Genomic DNA, 22,083 nt, shown 5'->3' with positions numbered 1-22,083 from the left:
AATGATGAACCCCAAATTAGATGGGAAGGAGGGTGATTAGAGAACGAGATGGAATGAAGAAGGGTGATGCTGAGAAGAGTGATGCCAATGCTGGAAAAGAGTGCACACAAGACAAAAAGAGGACAAAATTTTTAATGTGCATGAGAGACTGTAGAAAAGGAAAGATCATGGCATCGACAAGCACAATGTCATATACTCATATATGCCTCCATTGCCATGGTGCCAAAGAATCTAGAGCAGACAAAAGAAGTGCAAACAAAGGTAGGTTCACTCATACTAAAGGAAAATTCCCAAGTGGTAAAGCCAATCAAGATATCGTTCAAATGGGAATCAAAAAAAGTGGCATAGGCTAGAGTGTGTCAAACAATGAAGATGTTGGAATTCAAGATGTACCTCAATATAGAAGTGCTGAAAATAATGTAGTTTCTGAATTTTATTTGTCCAAAGAGGCTTTAAAAAGTTCTCCTTTATGTCAATTGCATTTGGGATTGAGGATCGGTATTTAAAGACAAGGTAATTGACATTGACACATCATTGATCACGAAAATGATTGGACTGCTAGATGAAGTATTGAATATCACAAAGATAATGGAACATGATGATGAAAAAAGAATCACAAGAGCGCTACACAGTAGCACAGAAAAAGGAGAAAGGAGGATTGATGACATTGTCTAAACAAAGGTAAAGATTGCATTGTGGTTTTCTGCAACAAGGATTTTGCACAAAGGATGTAGCATCATGTTGGAAATTGGGGACTATAAATCACACACAAAATTGCAAAGGCAGGAATGTTTAACTTCCCAAAGGTTTTTTGGCAATTGAGATGAATCTACCTATAGATGAAACTCATGATACAGAGGCAGTAGAATTTAAGTTAGGATCCTTGCTCATTTGCAATGATCATAAAGGTCAAGACACCAATGCATAAAGGAAAGCATAAGCATGTATAAACAAACCATGAGATACAATGTGTCACAAATCTAACAAGAAGACCAATGAAAATGTCAAATTGAAAACAGACCTGGGAAGCTCTAACGAATGAAATTTATGGAAACTAAAAGATTTATCAGCAGATTGTATTCTACTATTTTCCTGTATTGATTTTCTATAGAGTAAGGCATTGAATTCATATGGTGGTAAATTGAAAGGGGGCCCCAACTAACTCAATCAAACTTTCGTATGCTGTAGATAAGGGAAAGGTTTTGTACCACTTAAACAAAGCAGTTCTGGGTTTTTTTATAAAGCCATGGGACTATGATACATCAACAGCAAATCTAAGGTACTAGAAGGCCCCATGGAACAATGTAAAGAAGCTAGAGAACAGATCAGCAAAGAAAATGTCAGAGCAAGTAGCAATTGAAGTCAAGAAGAAGATTTGTGAAGAAAAGGAAGTACGCAAAATGAGAAGAAAAACCAAAATCTACATTAAAATGGATGGTACAGCTGGGGAATCAGGAATGCCAAAAAAGTAAGAATGTCAAGCAAGGACTCTGAGGGCAGTTCAGATTGAAAGAGAGCCAACAAACGGCCAAAAGATGGCTGAAATGAAATGAAAGAGATTGCCACACAGAACACTGCCACTTTCAAGGGTCTTGATCACAAAGAAACAAAGTCTCATATTGCTCAAAGACTTATAGTGTTTTCTCCAAGTCTTGAAAGTGATATGAAGATTTTCACATCAGAATGAAGTTGGGAAAATAGCGTATCATTACAAAGTTCAAAGGATACCTTGGCCTTCATTAGAAACCAAAGGTAGGGGAGGCTTCCAGTGATGCTATGTCATGACTATTAGAATCACAAATAAAGGATATCACAGCATGAACAGTAACACCGAAATTGACCTTTGACACAAATGAGGAAAATGTGCAGGATGATTTTGTAAGAATTAAGGCCACTAAAATGCCATGTACACAAGTAGCTCAGCTAACAACAGATGAGGCATGAAAAAATCTAGGAAGAAGTCAGCAATGAACTTTGGTAAAGGAAGTTAAAATTGTTTAAAGCATTTAAAACGAAGGATGCAAAAAACAGAATGTAGAGGTAAACTTGAAGGTCAAATTTGAAGCTTTAAAGTTCCATACAAACCAAAAGGTGTTAACCACTAGATAGATTTTGGATCAACAACCACAATTAGATTTTTGGTAGCAAACAAGGTGAATCTACAAGCCAACCTGAAAAGATTATATTTCATCCCAGGATCCATCCTTTGCAAATACATCATCCTTATAAAGCTTTTCCATAGGATAAAAAAAGTGTGGCTTTCATCTTCAACTTGCTTTGTGTGCAACCTATCCAGTATTCTCAAAAAATGCTCAAGCTACTATCCTCAACTTCTGCAATCCTGAAGAACATCTCAAACTATAATGAATGAATGTGAGATACAAAAAATTTTATGCAGAATCCATGAACAAGCGATGCCTTTGACTAGCCACGATTTTCAACTTGCTCAAGGTTTTGAATAATGACTATAAATGGGAATAAGCACACATGACTCATAATGATTAAAGAAGAAATCAGTAGGTGTTGTGCTAACTGATAACCGACATTGGAAAATACTGGTTAAAGGTTGCAAAACCATGCTTTAGCACTTTTAGGAGATGTCCAATGATGCTAAAAAAATGGCTGATGCAATATAACAGGCCACTTTGCACTAGAGTGCTATGCCAAGTAACTCCTTGAGGAATTGATTTGATGAAGAATAACAATATTAAAAATAACTTCCTAAAGGAATTGACTTGATGGAGAACAATGTTGCAATCACTCCCTGAAATCTAAAACTAACTGAAGAGAGTCAATCAAGTGGAGGGGAAGAGTGAGGAACCTTCCAGGAGATTAGATCTAGTGCCTTGAACACAAGGAATGCTAAGGGATTGAGAGAAAGTAGAGAGATCTAGTTTTGCCTAACAAGTTCCCAAACAACAATCACTTAGTACAATTCAAACGGTTCCTTCTTTTGTAAAGTTGCCTTGCTATTCTACTTCCAATATTTTAAACTGTGTGGCATTCCACAAGTCAACATTCACCTAAATTACAAAAATGTGAGATCCTTTAGGTGACCCCATCTCAAAACCCCTCTTTTCCAGCTTCACAGATTTGATTCAAGGATAGAAATCCAATAGTCCTTCCCTTCCTTTAGCTATTGATTTGTAGACTTTCAAATTAATGTACAATCTGATAACCACAAACAGCAAAACTACTGTTCTATTTTCTCCAACAAATGACAGTGAAAGAGACAGAGACAGAGACAGAGAGATGTTGAAAAGCAGAAAAATAACATTCTGAACATATATGAACTCAGATGATGAACTCGAAAATGTTTACCATGAAAACCTTAAGAGGGAAAAAGCAGCTTTAATAGTGGCAAATATTATTCTACCATAAAAATGTTAGTAAATTACCAAGTGCAATGAGTTGCTATGGAAGAAATTTGCACCGTGTTCCATTCAATTGCCATACACAATTGTCTCAGCCTTTATTACACCAATGGACCAACTGAATTCTCCTATTCTGATCAATACAACATTTTATTTGTCCTCCCATATCTATAAAAATACTTCACCACCTATATTTATTATTGGTGTTTGAATTAGAGCATCCCTCTCAAACCCTGGGGATGCTCTATAAACTAGAAGCAAAAAAGTTGCATTTTTGTTTTAAATTCTATTTTGCACAAATGGGAGTTGATTCTGCAGCTGCAGTTTCAATCGAGGTCATTTGCAGAGGTGCAGAGTCAACCAAGGCCATTAAAGTAAGAGCATATTCAATACACCCAATCAGTTTCCACCCATGTTTGTTGATGATCTTTCCACAAATTCAATTTACTATTCACAAATCTGTATACATATTTATATTTCATGCAATCCATATGGATCATGCCTCACTTATTAAATAGACTTTTGGTTCCACAAAAGCTTCTTGAGACACTGAGTGAGAAAAGAGTTCCCCATTTCTTTCATGGAGGGTGGTAGTTGTTCTTCGCTTTTCAAATAATATGTGTGGACACAAGCTTCGTCCAAGTCTTGTTGGTTGGTTGTGATTACTCTCTATCTAATGTGGGTGTTAAGACCTTTGTGGTACTTAATTAACATGTCCTAATCCTCCAAGTCCATGCCCACTAGCATTGCTTGTCTACTAAACTTTGTGGTTTAATTCTACAGACTTTTGACCATCTTCCAATTTAACATACAACCACTTAATTTTTTGGTTAGTTTTATGTTCAATAATAAATTCTTTCCATTTATGTAATGTCCCCTTCTCGTTGATGTCCTTCTAGTGGTCCATTAGCCTATTCCTGAGACCCGTAGGCTAGGTGGAATGAAGAATGAGGGTCAAGCATTGATGAGGCAAGAACTTACTATTTTTAGTAAGTCAGGGGTTGGCCGTTTTGGTGATACTGTCCTACTGAGCTCTCCATGCTCTATCACTGGGTGCGAAGATCATGCTTTTCGGAGCAGTGGTTCATGACTTACTATTTTTAGTAAGTGACAGTATGGCATATTTCTATTTTTGGCAGTGGACAGGGTCCTGATCCTGCAGCAGTTCAGTGGTCTTCCTGGCTCAGCTTCATCCTGGTTTTGACAATAATCAGTATTGGAGTCATAAGTGATATAATTAAATATTATTTCCTTATCCTAAGGTTTAATATTTAATTAATTTGATTATTTTTACTACTGATTTATTGGCTTTGGAAATGGCGCATAATATCTCCCAAGTGCTAGGCGAATTTTATGTCTAGAAATGGACGCCAAATTTATAATGGAGATATTATTTTATTCACCTCAAATGTTGCTAAGTCAAATCGTGGTATTGTGCTTTTTGGTGTAATTCCTTGACTTATGGTTTGGGCACCATCCTTGGGTCCACGTGATAAAGCAAATGCAAATGAAGAAGTTGAATTTGGGCGAGTTTGTAAGCATTTGCCTTTGGTTTGGGGGAGTTAGAAGTTATAAATAAGAGCATTGGGCTCCCATTTTGGTTATCAAATGAATTTGCATCGTTATGCTGCCGAATTCGCGATTGAAAATCTGAGCTTCGAAGTGTGGCTTCCTAGCAAGTCTCAGTTTCGTACTTGCAAGATAGTACCTAGCTGTGTCCATATATTCCCAGTGCTATTGGTGAGTGAGTTGCAGATTGTGGAGTGTTTTGTTTGAGATTGTAGTGTTTTCTGGTTGCTGGTCGCGAGACTGCTGAAAGTGTGTTTTGCTCATACCTCTTGGCCAGGGAATTCCATCATTCTAGGTACTGGCTCATCCATCCTTCCTACCACTGGCGATGCATCTTGTAAGTTTTTAGCATCTTATTTTGAGTGTGGATTTTTATATTGCAAATCAAACTTCCCAAGTTAGGCGTTGGGTTTAGTGAATGCATTGGGAAGCGTGCAAAATAAATATGGGGGTTTCGATGGCTTTCTTTGGGTTTGTTTTCATTGTAGCTAGTATAGCAATTGTTTAGAACAGATTTTGGGTGAATTGGGTGAGTAATGAGAGAGTTATGAGCGTTTTAGTGAATCCATAGGCTGCTGGTTCTGTAATTCCAGCCTGCAGATTTTGATGTTAGCAGAAATTTCATGTTTCTTATTTGGATGTTCAGCATTACTCTCTTCTCACATTTTCTTGATTATTGTAAGGTTAAGTAGTAGTACTACTAACCAAATCTGGCTTGTAACTCTCACCCCGCTAAAAAGTGGAAGAGGCTGGCTTGCCGCCTATTTTCAAGTAAACTGTAATTCAGTCCTCCCACTGCATAAGTGGTTGAGTGATGTCTGATTGTAATGGTCCTCCCACTGCATAAGCGATTGACTTGAGATTGTTTTGTAATTTCAGTCCTCCCGCTGAAATATCGCGGTTGAGTGATTTGTGCCTTTGTATGTTTCTCTTGGCTGGTTCGCCGCCAAGTTTCTTGCATTCCCGCTGGATAAGCGGAAAGGGTTGGCTTGCCGCCCTATATTGCAATCCACTTCATTTTTCAGCAAAATTGAGATCTAACGATCCCCTATTCACCGTATGCTCTCACCTTCCCACATTGGGCACTTGGTGATCAGAAAGTGGAAGGGTTGCATTTTCCAGCAAGTTTTCAGTTTATGCTTTCTAACCTTAACGGGTTATCTGTTTGTGGATGATTATTATTGGCCTAAAAAAAAAAACTGGGATACTACAATTTAGACACAAACAGTTTCCTTTTCTTTTTAAAAGAAGATACATATCTTTCCCACCATACAAGAGGATATCCAGTCATTCTGAGACATGCAAAAGATATCTTTTGTGTCACACTAACTTTATGCAGGCTGAAATAGACTTTCATTTGTTTGATCCAACCATCTGAAAATTCAAATTTTGCTTTCCTATCAAAAGATTTTATTTCTGCCTTTGTTTCAACTTTAAATGGGGTAGATTTTATCTAAATTTCTTTATAACCTTCCAAGAAAGTTTCCTGGTTTTCTCGATTTTCACCATCATCTCCTACGCCAAATTTCTTCACAAGTGCTCTCACTCCTAATCCTATAGAAGATTGATCTTGGCTTATACACTCTTGTTGTTGGCTCATATGTTCTTATCGTTGCCTCATCCAATTCTGATTTTTTAGAATAATCTCCATGTTGCTCTCAAGGGATATCACTCTTTTATTCAGATTTTCAAGGTTCTCCATTTTTAACTCTTTATTCCACCTTCAAATAAATATACCTGGTTTGCCAACTAGTAGATCCTTTTCTTTTTGTGGCCTTGTCACAGTTATACAAAAATTGCTTCCACAAATCCCATAAACATCAAAACTACCCCGAGATCAAAGTTATCCATAATCTCTCAAACTAATGTAGAATTTCAGAACCACATACATTAAATATACTGTTCTACTTGCTTGAACAAATGAAAGTGAAAGAGAGAGAGGGATGTTGTTGAAAATAGAAAAATAACATGATAGAAATAGAAAAATTCACACAATGAACTCAAGAATTTTTACCCTGGATGCCCTCAATAAGGGAAAAACCAGCTTCGGTACTGGCAAATACTTTTCTACTATAATAATACTAAAAGATTACCAAGTGGCAAGTACAATAAATTGCTATGGATGCAATATGCCCCTTGCTCCATTTAATCGCATACAAAATTGTCTCAACCTTTATTACACCAACAAACCAGTTGAATTCTCTTTATTTTTATGAATTCATACAACATTTTATTTGCCCTGCAATGTCTAAAAACATACTTATCCACCACTATTTATTATTGTTGTTTGTGCTAGTGCATCCCTCTTGGGCCCTAGAAGGATCCCCTTGAAATTGGAAGCAAAAAAGTAACCTTTTCGTTTTGAATTCTGGTTTGCATGGTCAAGAGATGATTGCACAGCTGCAGATTTAAGCAGGGTCATTTAGCAGATGCGAGTTAGACCTGGATCATTTCTGCAAGTGTGGATTTGTCCTGCACAGTTGGATTCAACCATGCAACCCACAGACTGCTTTTGTTGATAATCATTCCATGAATTCAATATACTCTTCACAAATCTATATATATTTGCATTTACCATGATCTATATGGATCAATAATCCCCCTGCTAAAAAACCCCAGCTCATGATTATCTTCACAAACTTGGGTTTTTCTAGCCCTTTATCACACAAATTTAGTTTTCTCAAGCCCTTTATCATTGCTCTTTATTCCATGAACTAAGGACCTACAAGCAAACTTTTCTACTTTCCCCATTCTTGTGTGGTGTGGTCCTGGCTTATTTGAGGATGGTGTGTAAATGGATATGCCATTCCAACTGGAGGCTATCCTTGTGCCCAAGGAGAATATATCCTTCAATTGTCGTTTGGCGCTTGTGGAAGGAAAGGGAAAATGTGATTTGTAAATGCAAAGATCTAGCATTTTGCAAGTTCAATAATGCTTGAGACGTCCTTCCTACAGATCTGATTGGTTCATGTAAACCCAAATGAATCAATTTTGTTAGGCTTGGACAGCAAAGTTCAAAGCAAATGAGACCTTATAAAATGGATCTCTTCAATTATAAGGTTCACAAAAGCTAGGAGAACCCTCACTAATGCCATTAAAGTTTTCCTCAAAGGAGGAAACTTTGATGTGGCTTCATAAGAAATCCTATTAATGTAGGAATTGGTTGAATTTCTAGAGATCTTCTAGACATGTTTTTTAGTGCATTTGTTCTCCAAACTCACAGGGCATCAATGAGAAAGAGCTTTTGGGCTTAGTTCTTGAACTATCGCTATCCTTGAAGAATTTACATCTCTTGGAAGTCAAAGGGAACCCACTTCTTGTAATGAGATCTATAAAGGTTGAAAGCTTATTTAGTTGGTGGCCTTAAAAGCATCATAGAAGAAGCCCTTCTCCTTATCGTTGCCAATGGATCCATTTGTTTCTGATATTGCCAAAGAAAGATCAATCACCCCACTAGTTTTCTTCCCAACCTCAAGAAGGCTTTTAAGTTTTAGCCTTTGATATGTAACCAGGTGGATGATTTAGAAGGTTTGAATGCTCTAATGGACAAAGAAATGTCTCTTGATACCTATCACTACCCCTTATCAAGCTCCCAATCTTGTTATAATACCATTATCCCTTGTTTTAATTCATTCCTTGGGGCCGTAAATTCTCATTGATTAATGATTGTGAGAGCTCTTTTAAGGTAGCATTGATACTTTGATTTTATGAACCATGAAGAAGGTGGGATATTAATAGGGTTAGATTATCAGATGCATCATTAGTCTCCATGAATGTTTTCTTCTTTAAGCTCCTCCTCTCTCTTTTCGTCCCTCTAAAATCTTCTCCTTGTCCTACCTTTGTGTTTCAATCAATCTTACCAAATTCTTTGACTTCCTCCTCTATTGCAAAAATACAATTCTGGTTCGAGTTTGAGATAGCCTAGGGTTTGCCCAAGGTCCATCCAAGCACCTTGGGTCCATCTAAGCCATACTCATGCAAACCCACAAGGAACCCATGTCAAAATCATTAATATTTGAATTCAAAATCAAAAAAAATCAGCATCAAAGTCAAAAAAATCTAGTGCATCCTCATCCAAACCAAGAATTTAGTTGTTTAAAGGCAAGCCCGTTGCAATAATCTTTAAACACGAAATGCCATCTCAATCCATTCATAGTCCATCAGGGATCCAGCTTATCCATTAAAGTAGCCAATAGCTAAGCTCCCTAAGGGACTTATAAGATACTACTGAAAGAAAGCTAAATCAAGCCTTCAGCCCCTAGAAAATGACAACAAACAAGTCTTGCCTTGACATTCAATTGAGAACAACTAGAAGCAAAGTCTAATGAGGATTTGCCAACATCCAAAAATAACTACCCAAATTTGGTCAAAGAGTCATCAAGCCAAAATAAAGATGTACCTACCAAGACAGCAATCTTTCCTTAAATGCCACCATGAAAGCGAGGGAGAACTACTAGGCATAATTGGATTTGATGAGCAGCCACTAGGATTTCAATGCGATCAGAACAAGTGCCCACACCAAATCGTATAGTTTGAAATAGCAGAGATATGAATTGATAGGAATACCCCAAAACTGAATACGTAAACCCAAATGACAGGATATAGACTTATATAACATGTATAATAAATATGAATATAATATTATAAAATTACATAATATTTATATATTTTAATCTAGGATTATATTATTAAATTGTTATATATTAAATATATTATACATTATGTACAATATATCATTTGTTATGTTTTAATATTTTATGTATATATTGAACACCTGTACCCAAACTTGGGGGAAAAAAAGCTGCCATATTGCAAACCAAACTTCAAACCTTAACTCAAACCGGCTACTTAGGTTTCACTGGAACCCAAAGCTAAGATAGGTTGTCGAGTGCTCAAGCTTTCTCAGCTCAGGAACGTTTTCCGCTCTTATAATTCCAAAAGCTGATCATATCAGTTGGTCTCAGGTAAATGCTCAAGTTATTTCATTGCAAGATTTTAGGTTGGGGCATAGTAATTTCAATGATGGTTTCACTAGTAAGATTTAAAAACAACTGTTTTCATCTAGTATTTGGTCCTTATTTCCCAATTGTTGTGAATTTCCTTACGGAAAGAGAGGAAAGAGCGATAGCAAAGCCATAGGCGGATTATGGCAAACTTTTGAGCAATTCAGAAACCAATTTGGTAGCAATGGTTCCCAATAGGCTGCCCAAAAATTTCATTAAATTTCCTTTAAAACTGAGAAGAAAGGGAATCTGAAGTCTTGCTTACGACAATTGAAAAGAAAAATTTCAGAAAATTGGATGCTGTGGAGGTATTGGTGTCTCATGTCAATGTAAAATTGGGCCACCTTCTGGATTTATCTCTCCATAGCAGTGGATTCCCAATAAGGTCCAGGAAAAACATTTGATGCCTCCAGCACAGATGTCTCATTTTGTCAGCTCTATCAGTTAAACAAAATGGACAGCCGAAGGAAAAAAAAATCAAGATTATAGAAAAAGATAAGCAGTTATGAGTGGTCTAAAAGCAGCCCACCTGGGCTATTGTCAAATGCAAGAACACTGAGGGTGATCACCTGAGAATGGACAATAAAGACTATTAAGAAATACCTGTAAGAGGGAGCTAAGAAGATATATGAAAAATTCTGAATCTATCCCTAACATTCCTTACCGAATAGTGTATATGAGAGTGGATCTTCAGTCTGCTACAGAAAATGAGGATGGGAATTGGTATGCAACAGTGGAGGTGGACCCCAACTTCCAATTTTAATCTCTCCGCTCCACTTACAGAGTAATTTGGTTTGAGTTTGGATGCTGCAAGCAGGCACTTAATGGTGTGGATTTCATCTTTTTGGTTCTGCCTACCTACTCTGTAATTCAGTTATTTGGGTATAGAGGTTAGTCTAAGCAGCACTTTGTATTGGCTACCTTCACTGTAAATATGTAAATCTAATCTAGGAGGTATTGTTAATAGATGTATATGCATATGCTGTAATTAGACTATGATTTTAATGAAAAATTTCAGTGCGCTCAACATAAGGCCAGTTTTGACTACAGCTACTCCGATGTTCTCCTTTTACTTTTATATTTTAACCAATGGGGATCTCGGTTCAACACCCATTACTATATAAAGTATGAAAAAATATGCATATGCCCATCAAAAGAGGCTTTAAGTTCAATGCCTTTTCTGTCCTACATTATTGTACATCGATGCATACTGCATACTGATGTGCCAATCCCATGATTACTAATTATAAATTTCAAGATGGGAGATCTCCTGTCCAGAGACTAGAACCCCCTGAACTGCAAATGACACCCCACACCTTACAGTAATCCCAAACATTAGCACCAGGTTATGTTTAGCTTCCTAGTACATAAAACATGCAAATAAAGCAAAACATGAGAAAACATTTGGTGTGCACCTTGGTGCCCATTGCAGTTTAATTCTACCATAATCTCAATATGTTTCAAAGTCTTTACTACCACAAAAATAGAAAACTTATTTAAATTACATTTCTTCCCCATCATGCTTCAATTCTATCAAAAACTCAACAGGTTCAGCCGTTCAGGAGATTTTCACCCAGCTTAAAAAAATTATTTAGATTACATTAAAAGGAAGTATCCATATTGGACAATGGAAGCAAATACTTTCATTCCATTTAGTGCATTGTTGTCCCTAAACATCTTAGTATATTATATTATATCCATGTTGGGAGAAGTTGCAATTCACCAAGCAGTTGGAAGCTTGCCGTTATACATTGCCATAATTTACTTATGTTACTTATTGATGTTATATGTTTCTGTATACCTCCACATACTGTGTATGCTGTATATGCTTAAGCTAAAAAATAATACGTAAAATAAAACCTAAACCATACTATCAAGGGCCCGAACAAATCTCCTCCTTTAGCTGTCTCTCTTGATTCCAAACAAGATGATGTGTAGAGAGGCCCTAAGGAAAAAGGATTGGAGTTATTGGGAAAAGGAAGGCAACTGCGATAGCTTGGAAACAGCCCATTTCATCTGTTAGCATGCTAAGAATGGATGAAGACTCTTCTTTGAAGAACACCTCGACAAGGGAACTAAAAATCTCAAAGGAAAATCAAGAGTCTACCCCTTATGTTCCTAACAGAGAAGTGCAAATGCCAGTGGGCACATCCTTTTCCAGTTTGCATTTCTCCAGCCATGGGACAAAGTGTGACTTCATCAAAGCAAAGAACCCAGATTCCAGTTTTGTCTAGGTATAGGAATTAGTGCGAACAAAATTTCATGTTGGCCGTCTTCAGTGTAAATGTGTAAAGTTTGTTTAAGAGGTCATGCTTATGACTCTGGCATAATTAGGCTCTTATTTATAAATACGTAAATCTGGTGTTGATTGATGTTTCTTGATATTTTTCTCTTATATTTTCTAGATTTAGTTTACGATATATTTGATCCCCATTAATCCATAAACACAAAATTATAGCGATTGATACTTTTTCTGCTATAGGCCATCATGCCTATGAGCATGGTGTAATTAGGCTTTGATTTATCGGTATGTAAATCTGGTGTTGGTTGATGTTTCTTGATGTTTTTCTCATATATTTTCTAGATTTAGTCGACGATGGATTTGATTTGATCCACGTTAATCTATGAACAAGAAACTATAGCGATTGATACTTTTTCTGCTACGGGCTATCGTGCATTCTAACATGTTACTATTTTTCTTGTCGAAAGAGAATCCTTAATTTTCTGTCCCCTTCCGCAGACAAACCCTTGAGTGGATCCTAGGCCTTACAGTGATCCCAAATCTCAAGAACTGCTTGCAATTAAATTCCTACGAAGTGGAGTGAACAAAAACATTAAAAAATGAATAAAAATACACTTGACATGCACTTTATTTTCTACCAAAATATCAACAGTTTCCGGAAGTTTTTACTCCCAGAATAGAACATTTATTTATTTATATTCTATTTAGAAGAGGCATTGCATATGAGCCCCAGCTTGGACAGGTGGATGGAAGAATTATTGGAACTTACCAAGCAGTTCGAAGGTTGTCGAGGATGGAAGAAGAAGACAAAGACGCTACAAACAACAGCGGCCTTCCTACTTGAAATCGCTCAGAAGAAAGATTAACGCTCACGGAAGCCTCTTTCCACTCAACCAGCAAATATATACCATACCCAATCATTCCCAAACCGGCCAACGTCAACAGAAAATTTAAAGTTCTCAAAAGGCAATCAGCAAACCAACGGCAAGCCATGATACCCAAAAATAGATTCCCCTGAATCCTCTCACCACTCACTTTACTAACAAGGCGCCCGCAGTGTAATCCCCTTCCAATGCAGCTCAACTAATTTTCACCAGCGGGACAGTTTTAACTGTGAATCAAACAGAAGGGTTAGAGCTCCGAACTTATCAAAAACAAAGAAGACAAAACTCTCTGAGCAAACCACATTAAAGCATTGATCGCTTATTGAATGAGCAAAATTCTAATTTGAAGAACTACATTGAACTCTATTCATCAAAAATTGAGTATCATTACATGTTAAGGAAAAAAATTATCAGATGCAAGGCTAAGACTACAATTGCATGCCCACCTGCCTTACCGAATGAAGAAAGAAAATCCGTCGAACCCAGCGATCTATTGCTCAAAGACTGCACTCAAACCCTCTTCGTCTAATTATTTTATTGGCTGGAATAAAGCTTTTCCTTTTGTTTGGCACTGTGTATCGATCATCGAGGAGCCTTTCCAGACAGGCATATAAATACTCACGTATGAGATGGGTAAAGAATCACGGATAAGATAAACAAGTAACTACTTTTACAATGACAAACGCAAGGGGCTTGTCCACTCATAGAATGGTGAAAGGCAACCGGTAAATTATAAAGCTAGCTAGCTGGATGGGTCCACCACAGGGGGCGGGAGTTTGAAACAGTAAAGGGCTGAGGTGTGGTCAGGTGGGATGCTTTAATGTACCCATGTCTTCTTCGTCCTCTCTGTATCTACCCTTCAAACCGGCATCTAAATGTCAAAGCCGCCAAAAATATGCTGAAATGCCCAGCAAAACGGGCCTGGGCCGGCTGAGTTTGCTATGCTAGAGGACCTAAATTAATTGTCCACATAGAAGTTCAAATTTGAAATTTAGATTTGAGACACTGAAAATTGGACAATGGTGAAGTTCAATGGTTTATATGAATTAGTGTCAAATTAGGGTGAAGTTCAATGGTTTTATATGAATCTAATGTTAAATTACGGCCAAGTTCAAAGGTTTTATATGAATATAATAAGGATCAAGTCTTGCTTACTGAGTGGAAAACCTACATCATAAGGAATGAGGTTAAAAAAGAAAATAAGGTAATGAGATTTAAATTTGAAATTTCTGTGTAATAGTAAAAATTGTATATTAATGTTTTTTTTTGTTATAAAAAGAATAATAAGTAGTACTTGTATCATAAAGAAGTTTAATAGTTATGTATGTAGATAATTATATTTTTACTAAAATGTTAAGAGTAAAAAAATAAAAGGATGTACAAATCAGATGTGTTGGCATTATTTATTTATTTTCATGATCAAATGCACAAAGATTTATTAAAAAAAAAAAGAGTATTAATTATACATTTGTTTATAATCTTTTGATGGATTGTTTTCTTTATTTAGACCACTAGTTTTGTTTGACTTTTTTACCACTGTTTACATTTGTTACTTTCAATTGAGCTTGATCTTTTTGGTACACAAGTTTGGCATGCTCTACTTGTTTGGAATTATTTTTGGCAAGCATAACCTAATGCTATTCAACTAAAATCATAAATTTGTAGTTATCTTTATTGTAAAAATTTATAGTGTAACAATAAAAAGTAAGTGTATCTTAAGTCATTTAACTAAAGTGGAGAAATTATAGTTTAGATAAGGAGGATATTTGTGTATTGAGTTACTATTACCAAATATTCACATGAATATCACAAGAAATTCTTTTGTAACTCGTAGATTATGTAAAGGATGATGAAAAGAATAAACTAAAAGGATTTTTTGGAAGAAGGATTGAATTTTTCGTATCTTAATGTGTTATAATGAGATTAATTATACGTGATCCTATTTTTATGGTAATTGTAAATGGATTATTTTGCATTTTAGATTAGCAATTGAAAGAGAATGTTGGATCTAGATATAATTGTAAATGTTAAGCCTTGTCTTTAGTTTCACCAATATGAATTGTAGCTTTATTTGGTGTTGGGCCTTGGAATTTTGTATAGTAAGTGTGAATGTCATAGACAATGGTATTTTTGTACGATTAACTAGTGATATTGCCATTATAAGTATTTTTTTGGTTTGTTTGGTTCTCTGATGGACCATTGTAGCTATCAATTCATGCTATGATGTACAAAGGTAATTTTTGGTGGCTTTAAACCAAATCTGTAAATAATATATATGGCATCTCTAAGAGATCCATATGCAGGGCTTGCTTGAGTTCATAAGTTTATTGTTAACATGATTTGTTGGCCTCTACATAGTAAGAGTTATTGTGGAAATAGGTTGTCATTAGTATTATGTTATCCTCAATTTTGGCTTGCTCAAAATTGTGGGACAACCCCTACAAATTTTGTCCAATTTGTAGCCCATGTATTCTAAGCACGTTGATCAAGGTAAAATTTTGTTGTCTCCATTCATGACTTGGCCCTCAATAAATCATCTATATTTGAAGTTTCAAGTTGTCAATTTGAAAGATTGAACAAAATGTCTTTTGGGAGTTATTTTTATTTTACCTTTGTTGACTTTGGTGTCAAATCGTGTCCTAAACCTGATTTTACACTTGTCCAACTTTACACGTGTGTAGTTAGTCTTGGTGTAGTTTGGATCCATAGACCTGAATTGCACCTGTCTCGGTGTAGTTCAGATCCGTAGACCCGAACTGCACCTGTCTTGGTCTAGTTCGGATTCGTAGACCCGAATTGCACCTGTCTTGCACTTTTTTAGTGTAGTTAGGACCTGTAGGTCTGATCTACACCTGACCTTTGTTTTTCCTAAGTGTAGGAATGGGTCTACGAACCCAAACTGCACCTTTTAGCCACACTTATCCTTAAGTGTAATTCGGGCCTACGAACCCGAATTAAACCAAATGCAAACACGTAAATAGGGTTTGTAGGCCCGATTTAGACTTGTTCTACCATGATACAATGAGGGTTTTTGTAGCCCTGATAGCACCAAATTCAGCACATACATGATCTTGTTTAGTTCGAATGATCAAGATAGTTGGTGATTGTTCTTAATGATTGTTGATGTTTTCCTAATGCTACAATGTTATTTAAATGTCAAAACCATCTCCAGGGGAAAGACAATGAATTTCAAGAAGCGAGACTCTTATCTACTCTTCCTCCCATCCTTAGTGGTATCAAACATCGCGAACACCAGATGATTCTAAAATACAGGTTACCTAGCAACAATATGAAGGTATTATGAAGAAGGATGATCATAATAAAGATGTGTCTCTGGACACGTAGTCATTTTTATGCATCTCTAGTGCAGTAGCATTTTGTAATTCTAATTGACACCTCAAGTGTCATTTTGTGTATGCATTATTACACGTATAGGACTGCATACATTTCCTAAGTCAAATCAAACTCTACTTTTGACTTAGTTGTAGTTAGTTGAGTTTTTCCTATTGAGCTACTCATTGCACCTCCTATGTATATATGAGGGTGCTCATTGTAATAATGGATCTTTTGGTAGTGCAACAAAACTATGTCGGTTTGGGAAGCACTCTAAAACTTTATTTTTAAATGTAAATAAAATAGTAATCAATAAAAGAGACAAGTTGCTTTCAATCTTTGTGTTGGAACAAGTTGTAATGTGATGACATTATTCGGAGTTGGTTGTGAGTATTATGGTGTTATTTGAAAGAGATTTAAACCCAATCTTGTAGTCTTTGGGTTGCTTATTGTGTTTATAACTAATGATATATTGTCAAACTTGATCTTGTAGTCTTTGAGCTACTTATAACATTTGAAGCTAATGTTTCATGCTCAAACAAAGAGATGACTTGCAGCCTTTGTGTTGTTTTTACCTTCTACGTTTGTGCATTTAAGGTGAAGTGTATTTTGAAGTCTTTGAGCTAGACGTATTTCATCTTTGTTCTTGAAACTTTATAGGAAGTTATGGAAAGTCTTTGAGCTTTCATGAGCTTATCGGTTAACTATGCCTAGTTGTACTTGAAAGTTTGTTGTAAGAAAGAGTCATCTATTTGTAAAGGTTGATAGGATAGTGATAAAAAGAATACTTTGAGCTTTATTATTACTTTCCCATCCCAAAGTTATTTTCCAAAAAAGGAAGCAACAAGAAGCTTTGTACTCTTATGGACACTTTGCTTCCAATTAGCATAGATTCTTAAGATTATTGCAAGTTAAAATTATTTTGTTGCTCTGTTCTAAATAGAGAATTGGGTAGATACTTACTCGGAAAAAAGAGAGTAAAGTAATTGTATCATCTTGGATTAGTGTAAATTTAGCAGGTAGAATAGTATTAAATTTAGTTTGCAGTAGAAAGGGGGAGTCTTCCCTTGTAAGTAGGAGGGACCATATCTTGCCTTCTGAGAGATATTGTCTCACATATTGTGGTGAAAACCCACATTTTGTAAACCTCCCCAAGTTTACAAATTTTTTACCCAACATATTAGTATGAGTGTTTGATTTATTTGTGTGTTTATTGCAATACTTAGTGCAACAAGAACATTTAGCAATTTAAGCAATTTCTATTTTGTAGTGTCACTTGATCATTTGTAGCAAAAAGGTACATTGAGTTGTCAAATTCTTCTTATTCAATTGTTGATAGTAATTTGTTTATGAAATTCATTGATAGTTCCTAATAATCTTGCATTGGGTTCATATTGTGATTGTTTTGTAATGTTTCATGAAAGTGTGTTTGAGTTGGAATGTCACCTTGTTGATGAAACACTTTAGTGTAACAACTATAGTGAATTGTTAGCATAGTATTTTGGCATTTGTATTTAATGCATATATAGGATTGTATATAACACATGGTAATTCAGCAAGTTCACCTATAGGAATTATTGATATGCCACCAAAGTGGAGTTGTTTTTGGTGGGGAAATTCCATACATAGTTCCATTGTCCATCTTTAGTATTAGCTTTGTTTCTATGAAGATCATCTGGTCAATGAGGATGTATTTTTAAGTTTTTCATGTCTTCTTGAGATGTTGACAGTGAATGTATTATAGTGGTTATATTTCTTTTAACAAAACCTTAAGGTTCAAATGTATAGTTGAGGCATGTATGTTAAAACACAACAATTTCTATAAGAGTGAGTGAAAGGAGTGGGTTTCATTGTGTGGTAATGTACTTTGAAGCATATGTTTTATGCAAGCAACTAGGTAGGATTTTCTAAATCTTGAATCTCCTTGAATGTTCATATTCAAGGTTTTCTTTGAAAAAAAATGATCGTTATAATGATATGTAGTTATGGTAACTGCTAGTTCTTGTCTTAGTGATAATGTATAGTTTGGGGCATTTAACTTCAAGGTGGAATGGTCATCTTGTCAGAACATTTTATTTATGTTCCTGAATTGAAGTGTTGTATCATGTAAATTATATTGAGGTACACTATGTTCCTCTTATCCATTGTTGTTTTGAAATCATGTATACAAAATATTTGTAGTTCATTTATATTCATATTATAAGCAAAACCCATACGTGATAATAATTCTTGCTCACTTATCTATATTGTATGTCAATGAGTCTATCACATTATGAATAACTTCTTCCTCTCTGTGGTTAGCTTACATTTTAACTGTGTGATTGGTATGTCATATATGGTGTTTTTTTGCATTCACATTATTCAAATTTATGATTATTTCATCTTTGTTGGGACCTATATCTATGTGTATGTCATGAAAATGCTTGCATAGAATTAGATCTCCAACAAAATGTTTAAAATGTTCAAATTTATTTGCAAATGGTGTAGAATTTAGGAAATGCATTGTTTTTTCCCCACTCTCTTTCAACTTGTATCCTTTGTGGCATGAAACATAAGAGAAGTATTATGCATATTCAGATAGAATTATTATTTATAATTATGGAGAGTATTGCATATAGGGATGTAGGTAGGTAGATTGTAAATTATTTTCACTTGCAATTCTTATTATTCAATGAAATAATTTTAGCAAACATTTAATGATATAAAATATTAGTTGCAAACAACACGATTAAATTTTTGGATCACATGGCATGTTTATGGTGCTCACATATCACAATCTACAACAATCCATATCATGAACTTTCAATATGTTGTCGAAGACAATTGGTCTTCGAATCTTTGATTTGTACGTATTCTTGTTAACATATTAATGAAACTCTCTATTTTTTTGCCTTTGATGTATGTGTATACTAGGGGAAAATCAACATGTTAATTAGACTAAAAAGGCAAACACTAAACCTTAAATCTAAATAACATAATCCAATCACAGTGCAATGAAGTAATACAAAACGAAATCAATAAAACAACACAATCATGAAACTATTAGACTCATGTTGATTCCAATGCACTTGGCCTCCATTGTTCTCCTTTTGCTTGTGTTGTATAATGGCTCTCAAAGTTGCACTTCACGAAAACTTGTAGGATAAAAAACACAAGAATACAAAGCTAGTGGTTATTGAAAAAGGAGGATTGATGTTCAATTTATAGATTTTTTGGAATTCGAATTGATGGTTGAGATTGACTTGGGAACAGAATTGATCGACAATTGAGAATCGATGAGAAGGGTTGGTGGGAGACAATTACTCAATATGACTGAATTTGATAGAAAATAACTCACTTGACTGACTACTTAAGAGATTTGATTGAGAGTGGAACTTAATTGACTAAGTAGTCAAGAAAAAGGTGATTTAAAAAAGAGGGGAAGTGACTGACTAGTTAAAAAGTGATTGTTGACTCACTAGTTAGAACTAAATGTCAGTGGCAGTTAGGAATTTACACGTGTTGTAACAAATTTGAAATGAAATGTCATTTGGAGGAATTTCAAGCTTTTGAAAACATGAAATTAAATTGGAATGAGAGGGAAATGAAATTGAATTGAATTTGGAGGGAATTTAAATTTGTTTGAAATAAAGGTTAAATGAGATTAAATAAATTTAGAAAATTTATTTAATCAAGAGGACATCATTAGCTTATTAAATAATTTAAATAAATTACTTAATTATGAGAAGGTAAAAATTGATTAAATTAATTAAACAATAATGATCACTTCATTAAAATTAAAATAAAAACTAATGAAATAATAAGATTATTTAATTGATATTAAAGAATAATGATTAATTGATTAAATAATTAAGAGAGATTTGAATGATTAATTTGAAATGAAGGATGAGTTGTTAATTTAGAAGAATAAAGTTAGATTAATTGAATAATTAAAATTATTTAATTAAGGAAAAGGAATAATTAGTGAAATTGGTGTTTGCAAGCGCGAGACAATTTTAGGTGTCTATATTTTACTCCTATTTAAGACAATGTGTTTTCAAGTGTTGTTTCGAATAAAAATGTACCCCAATATGCCCCGACTACAATAGGGTATGTTGGAAGTACGATCCTGTATGGTTGTCATTAATGTCAAACCTAGTTATCTAGATGGATTCTAGTCCAGAGATGTTGCTAGTTGGTGTAGTTGTGTTTTGTGTTGCAAATTGAGTTTGGTATTTTTGGTGGTGGTTGTGGTATTTTGATTTAGAAAGTTATTTTTGGTTTTTGGTAGTAAGTGTATTTGTCAAACTGGTTTGAAAAGCCTTTGATGGCCTCCATATATGTTGCAGATTGTGTTGTGATTTAGTGGACTGACTTTATGGCTCATGTAATATTCTCATTTTGCTTCTCTAGTGGATTCTTTCTTCCACAAGAGAGTTTTGTTAATTTATGTTCGGGATATCCAACTGTGTTATGATTTGGTGTGTTGGATTGAGTTATCTTGATTGGATCATATTCCTTTGATCTGGACATGCATTGGAGAATGTATTAAGAAGTTTATATGGGTCTCACCACAGTGTCTAGAGATCCATGTGAGATATTTTGCATTGGAATATGTTCTTTGGCCGACTAATCGCTACGTCAACACATTACATTTGGTAATGTGTCCGACAGATGTGTTAGTGTGTGCAAATCATTGGATTTGTCTTAGATGGATGTATTGTGATGTGTTTTGGTTCCCTCTTTCTCTTGGAGTGGACCGCTTTGACTATTTTTAGTCTGGGTGGCTTATTTTGTGTAATAATTTTTGTTTTGTTCTTGGTCGACCCTAAATTAAGTTTTCAATCATTTATCTCATATTTAACAAGTGTGGTTGGAAAAGTTGTATGATGGATTTGTGTGAATTGATGAGAAGAGTATGCAAATGATGTGCAAGTAGATTTGATCATCAACCTTGATAACAAGGTCGGCTAAACCCTCAACTCACAATTACAAATATTACATTACACGATATAAGGATCAATCACCGGACCAGTATAATAATTTACATTACATAGCATGGACCTAATTCAAATTTCCAAATGATCACATCCACCATAAATCACGCCAAGATCAACCGCAACACGCTACACCATCAGAAATACTGCATAACACAAAAATCAATATTGGTTGACAAAAACCACTAAAAACTCGCACAACAATCAATATGGATCGCCAAAACAAATAGGACACGACTAGGAAACACTAGCTAGCACATTAGAATCATCACCAATAGTTGCACCAACACCACTTATCAAATCTTCATAGATCAACATCAGAAAGCTCAAGAACACAACCAATCAGCAACTGTCACAAAGAAAGATAACTTGCAGGACACCAAATCACGAACCATTTGAAATGAAGATACACAAGATAATCACAAACAATATCCCAAAACTTCAACACAAGATCTGATCGCACCGTAATATATCGGAGGAAATACTGAATTCTACAAAACAGTGATCAACATAACCAAACTACAAAACCAGATCAGAAGATCTCCTCAAACTAACCAGAATAAACCACAAGAATATGTTGACATCAATGACAACAACATATCCTAGCAACAGCAATGAACAACCATATCCAACAACTCTAATAATCTCCCCGTTTAGCATTGATGGCAACATATGAATGTGAAAAATAGTCAATGCAAAGAA

General features: G+C 35.2%; 1 protein-coding gene across 2 annotated transcripts in view; it reads right to left on the bottom strand.

The window, feature by feature from the left end:
- LOC131031064 (tobamovirus multiplication protein 2A) overlaps positions 1-13,943 on the bottom strand; it is a 42,719-nt gene extending 28,776 nt beyond the window's left edge. The window contains exons 1-2 of one of the 2 annotated variants that reach the window (XM_057962084.2): positions 13,519-13,943; positions 12,958-13,299 (exon numbers count right to left, since the gene is read on the bottom strand). In XM_057962084.2, coding sequence (XP_057818067.1) covers positions 12,958-13,181 — 224 coding nt within the window. In that variant the 5' untranslated portion in view covers positions 13,182-13,299; positions 13,519-13,943. The remainder of the gene's footprint in view (positions 1-12,957; positions 13,300-13,518) is intronic. The other variant, XM_057962093.2, reaches the window with a different exon arrangement.
- Positions 13,944-22,083: the final 8,140 nt, after the last annotated feature.

This window comes from Cryptomeria japonica, chromosome 4 (assembly GCF_030272615.1).
Source record: "Cryptomeria japonica chromosome 4, Sugi_1.0, whole genome shotgun sequence".
Lineage (NCBI taxonomy): Eukaryota > Viridiplantae > Streptophyta > Pinopsida > Cupressales > Cupressaceae > Cryptomeria > Cryptomeria japonica.
Note: the sequence above shows the minus strand (reverse complement) of the source record. Positions and strands in the feature narration are given on the sequence as shown.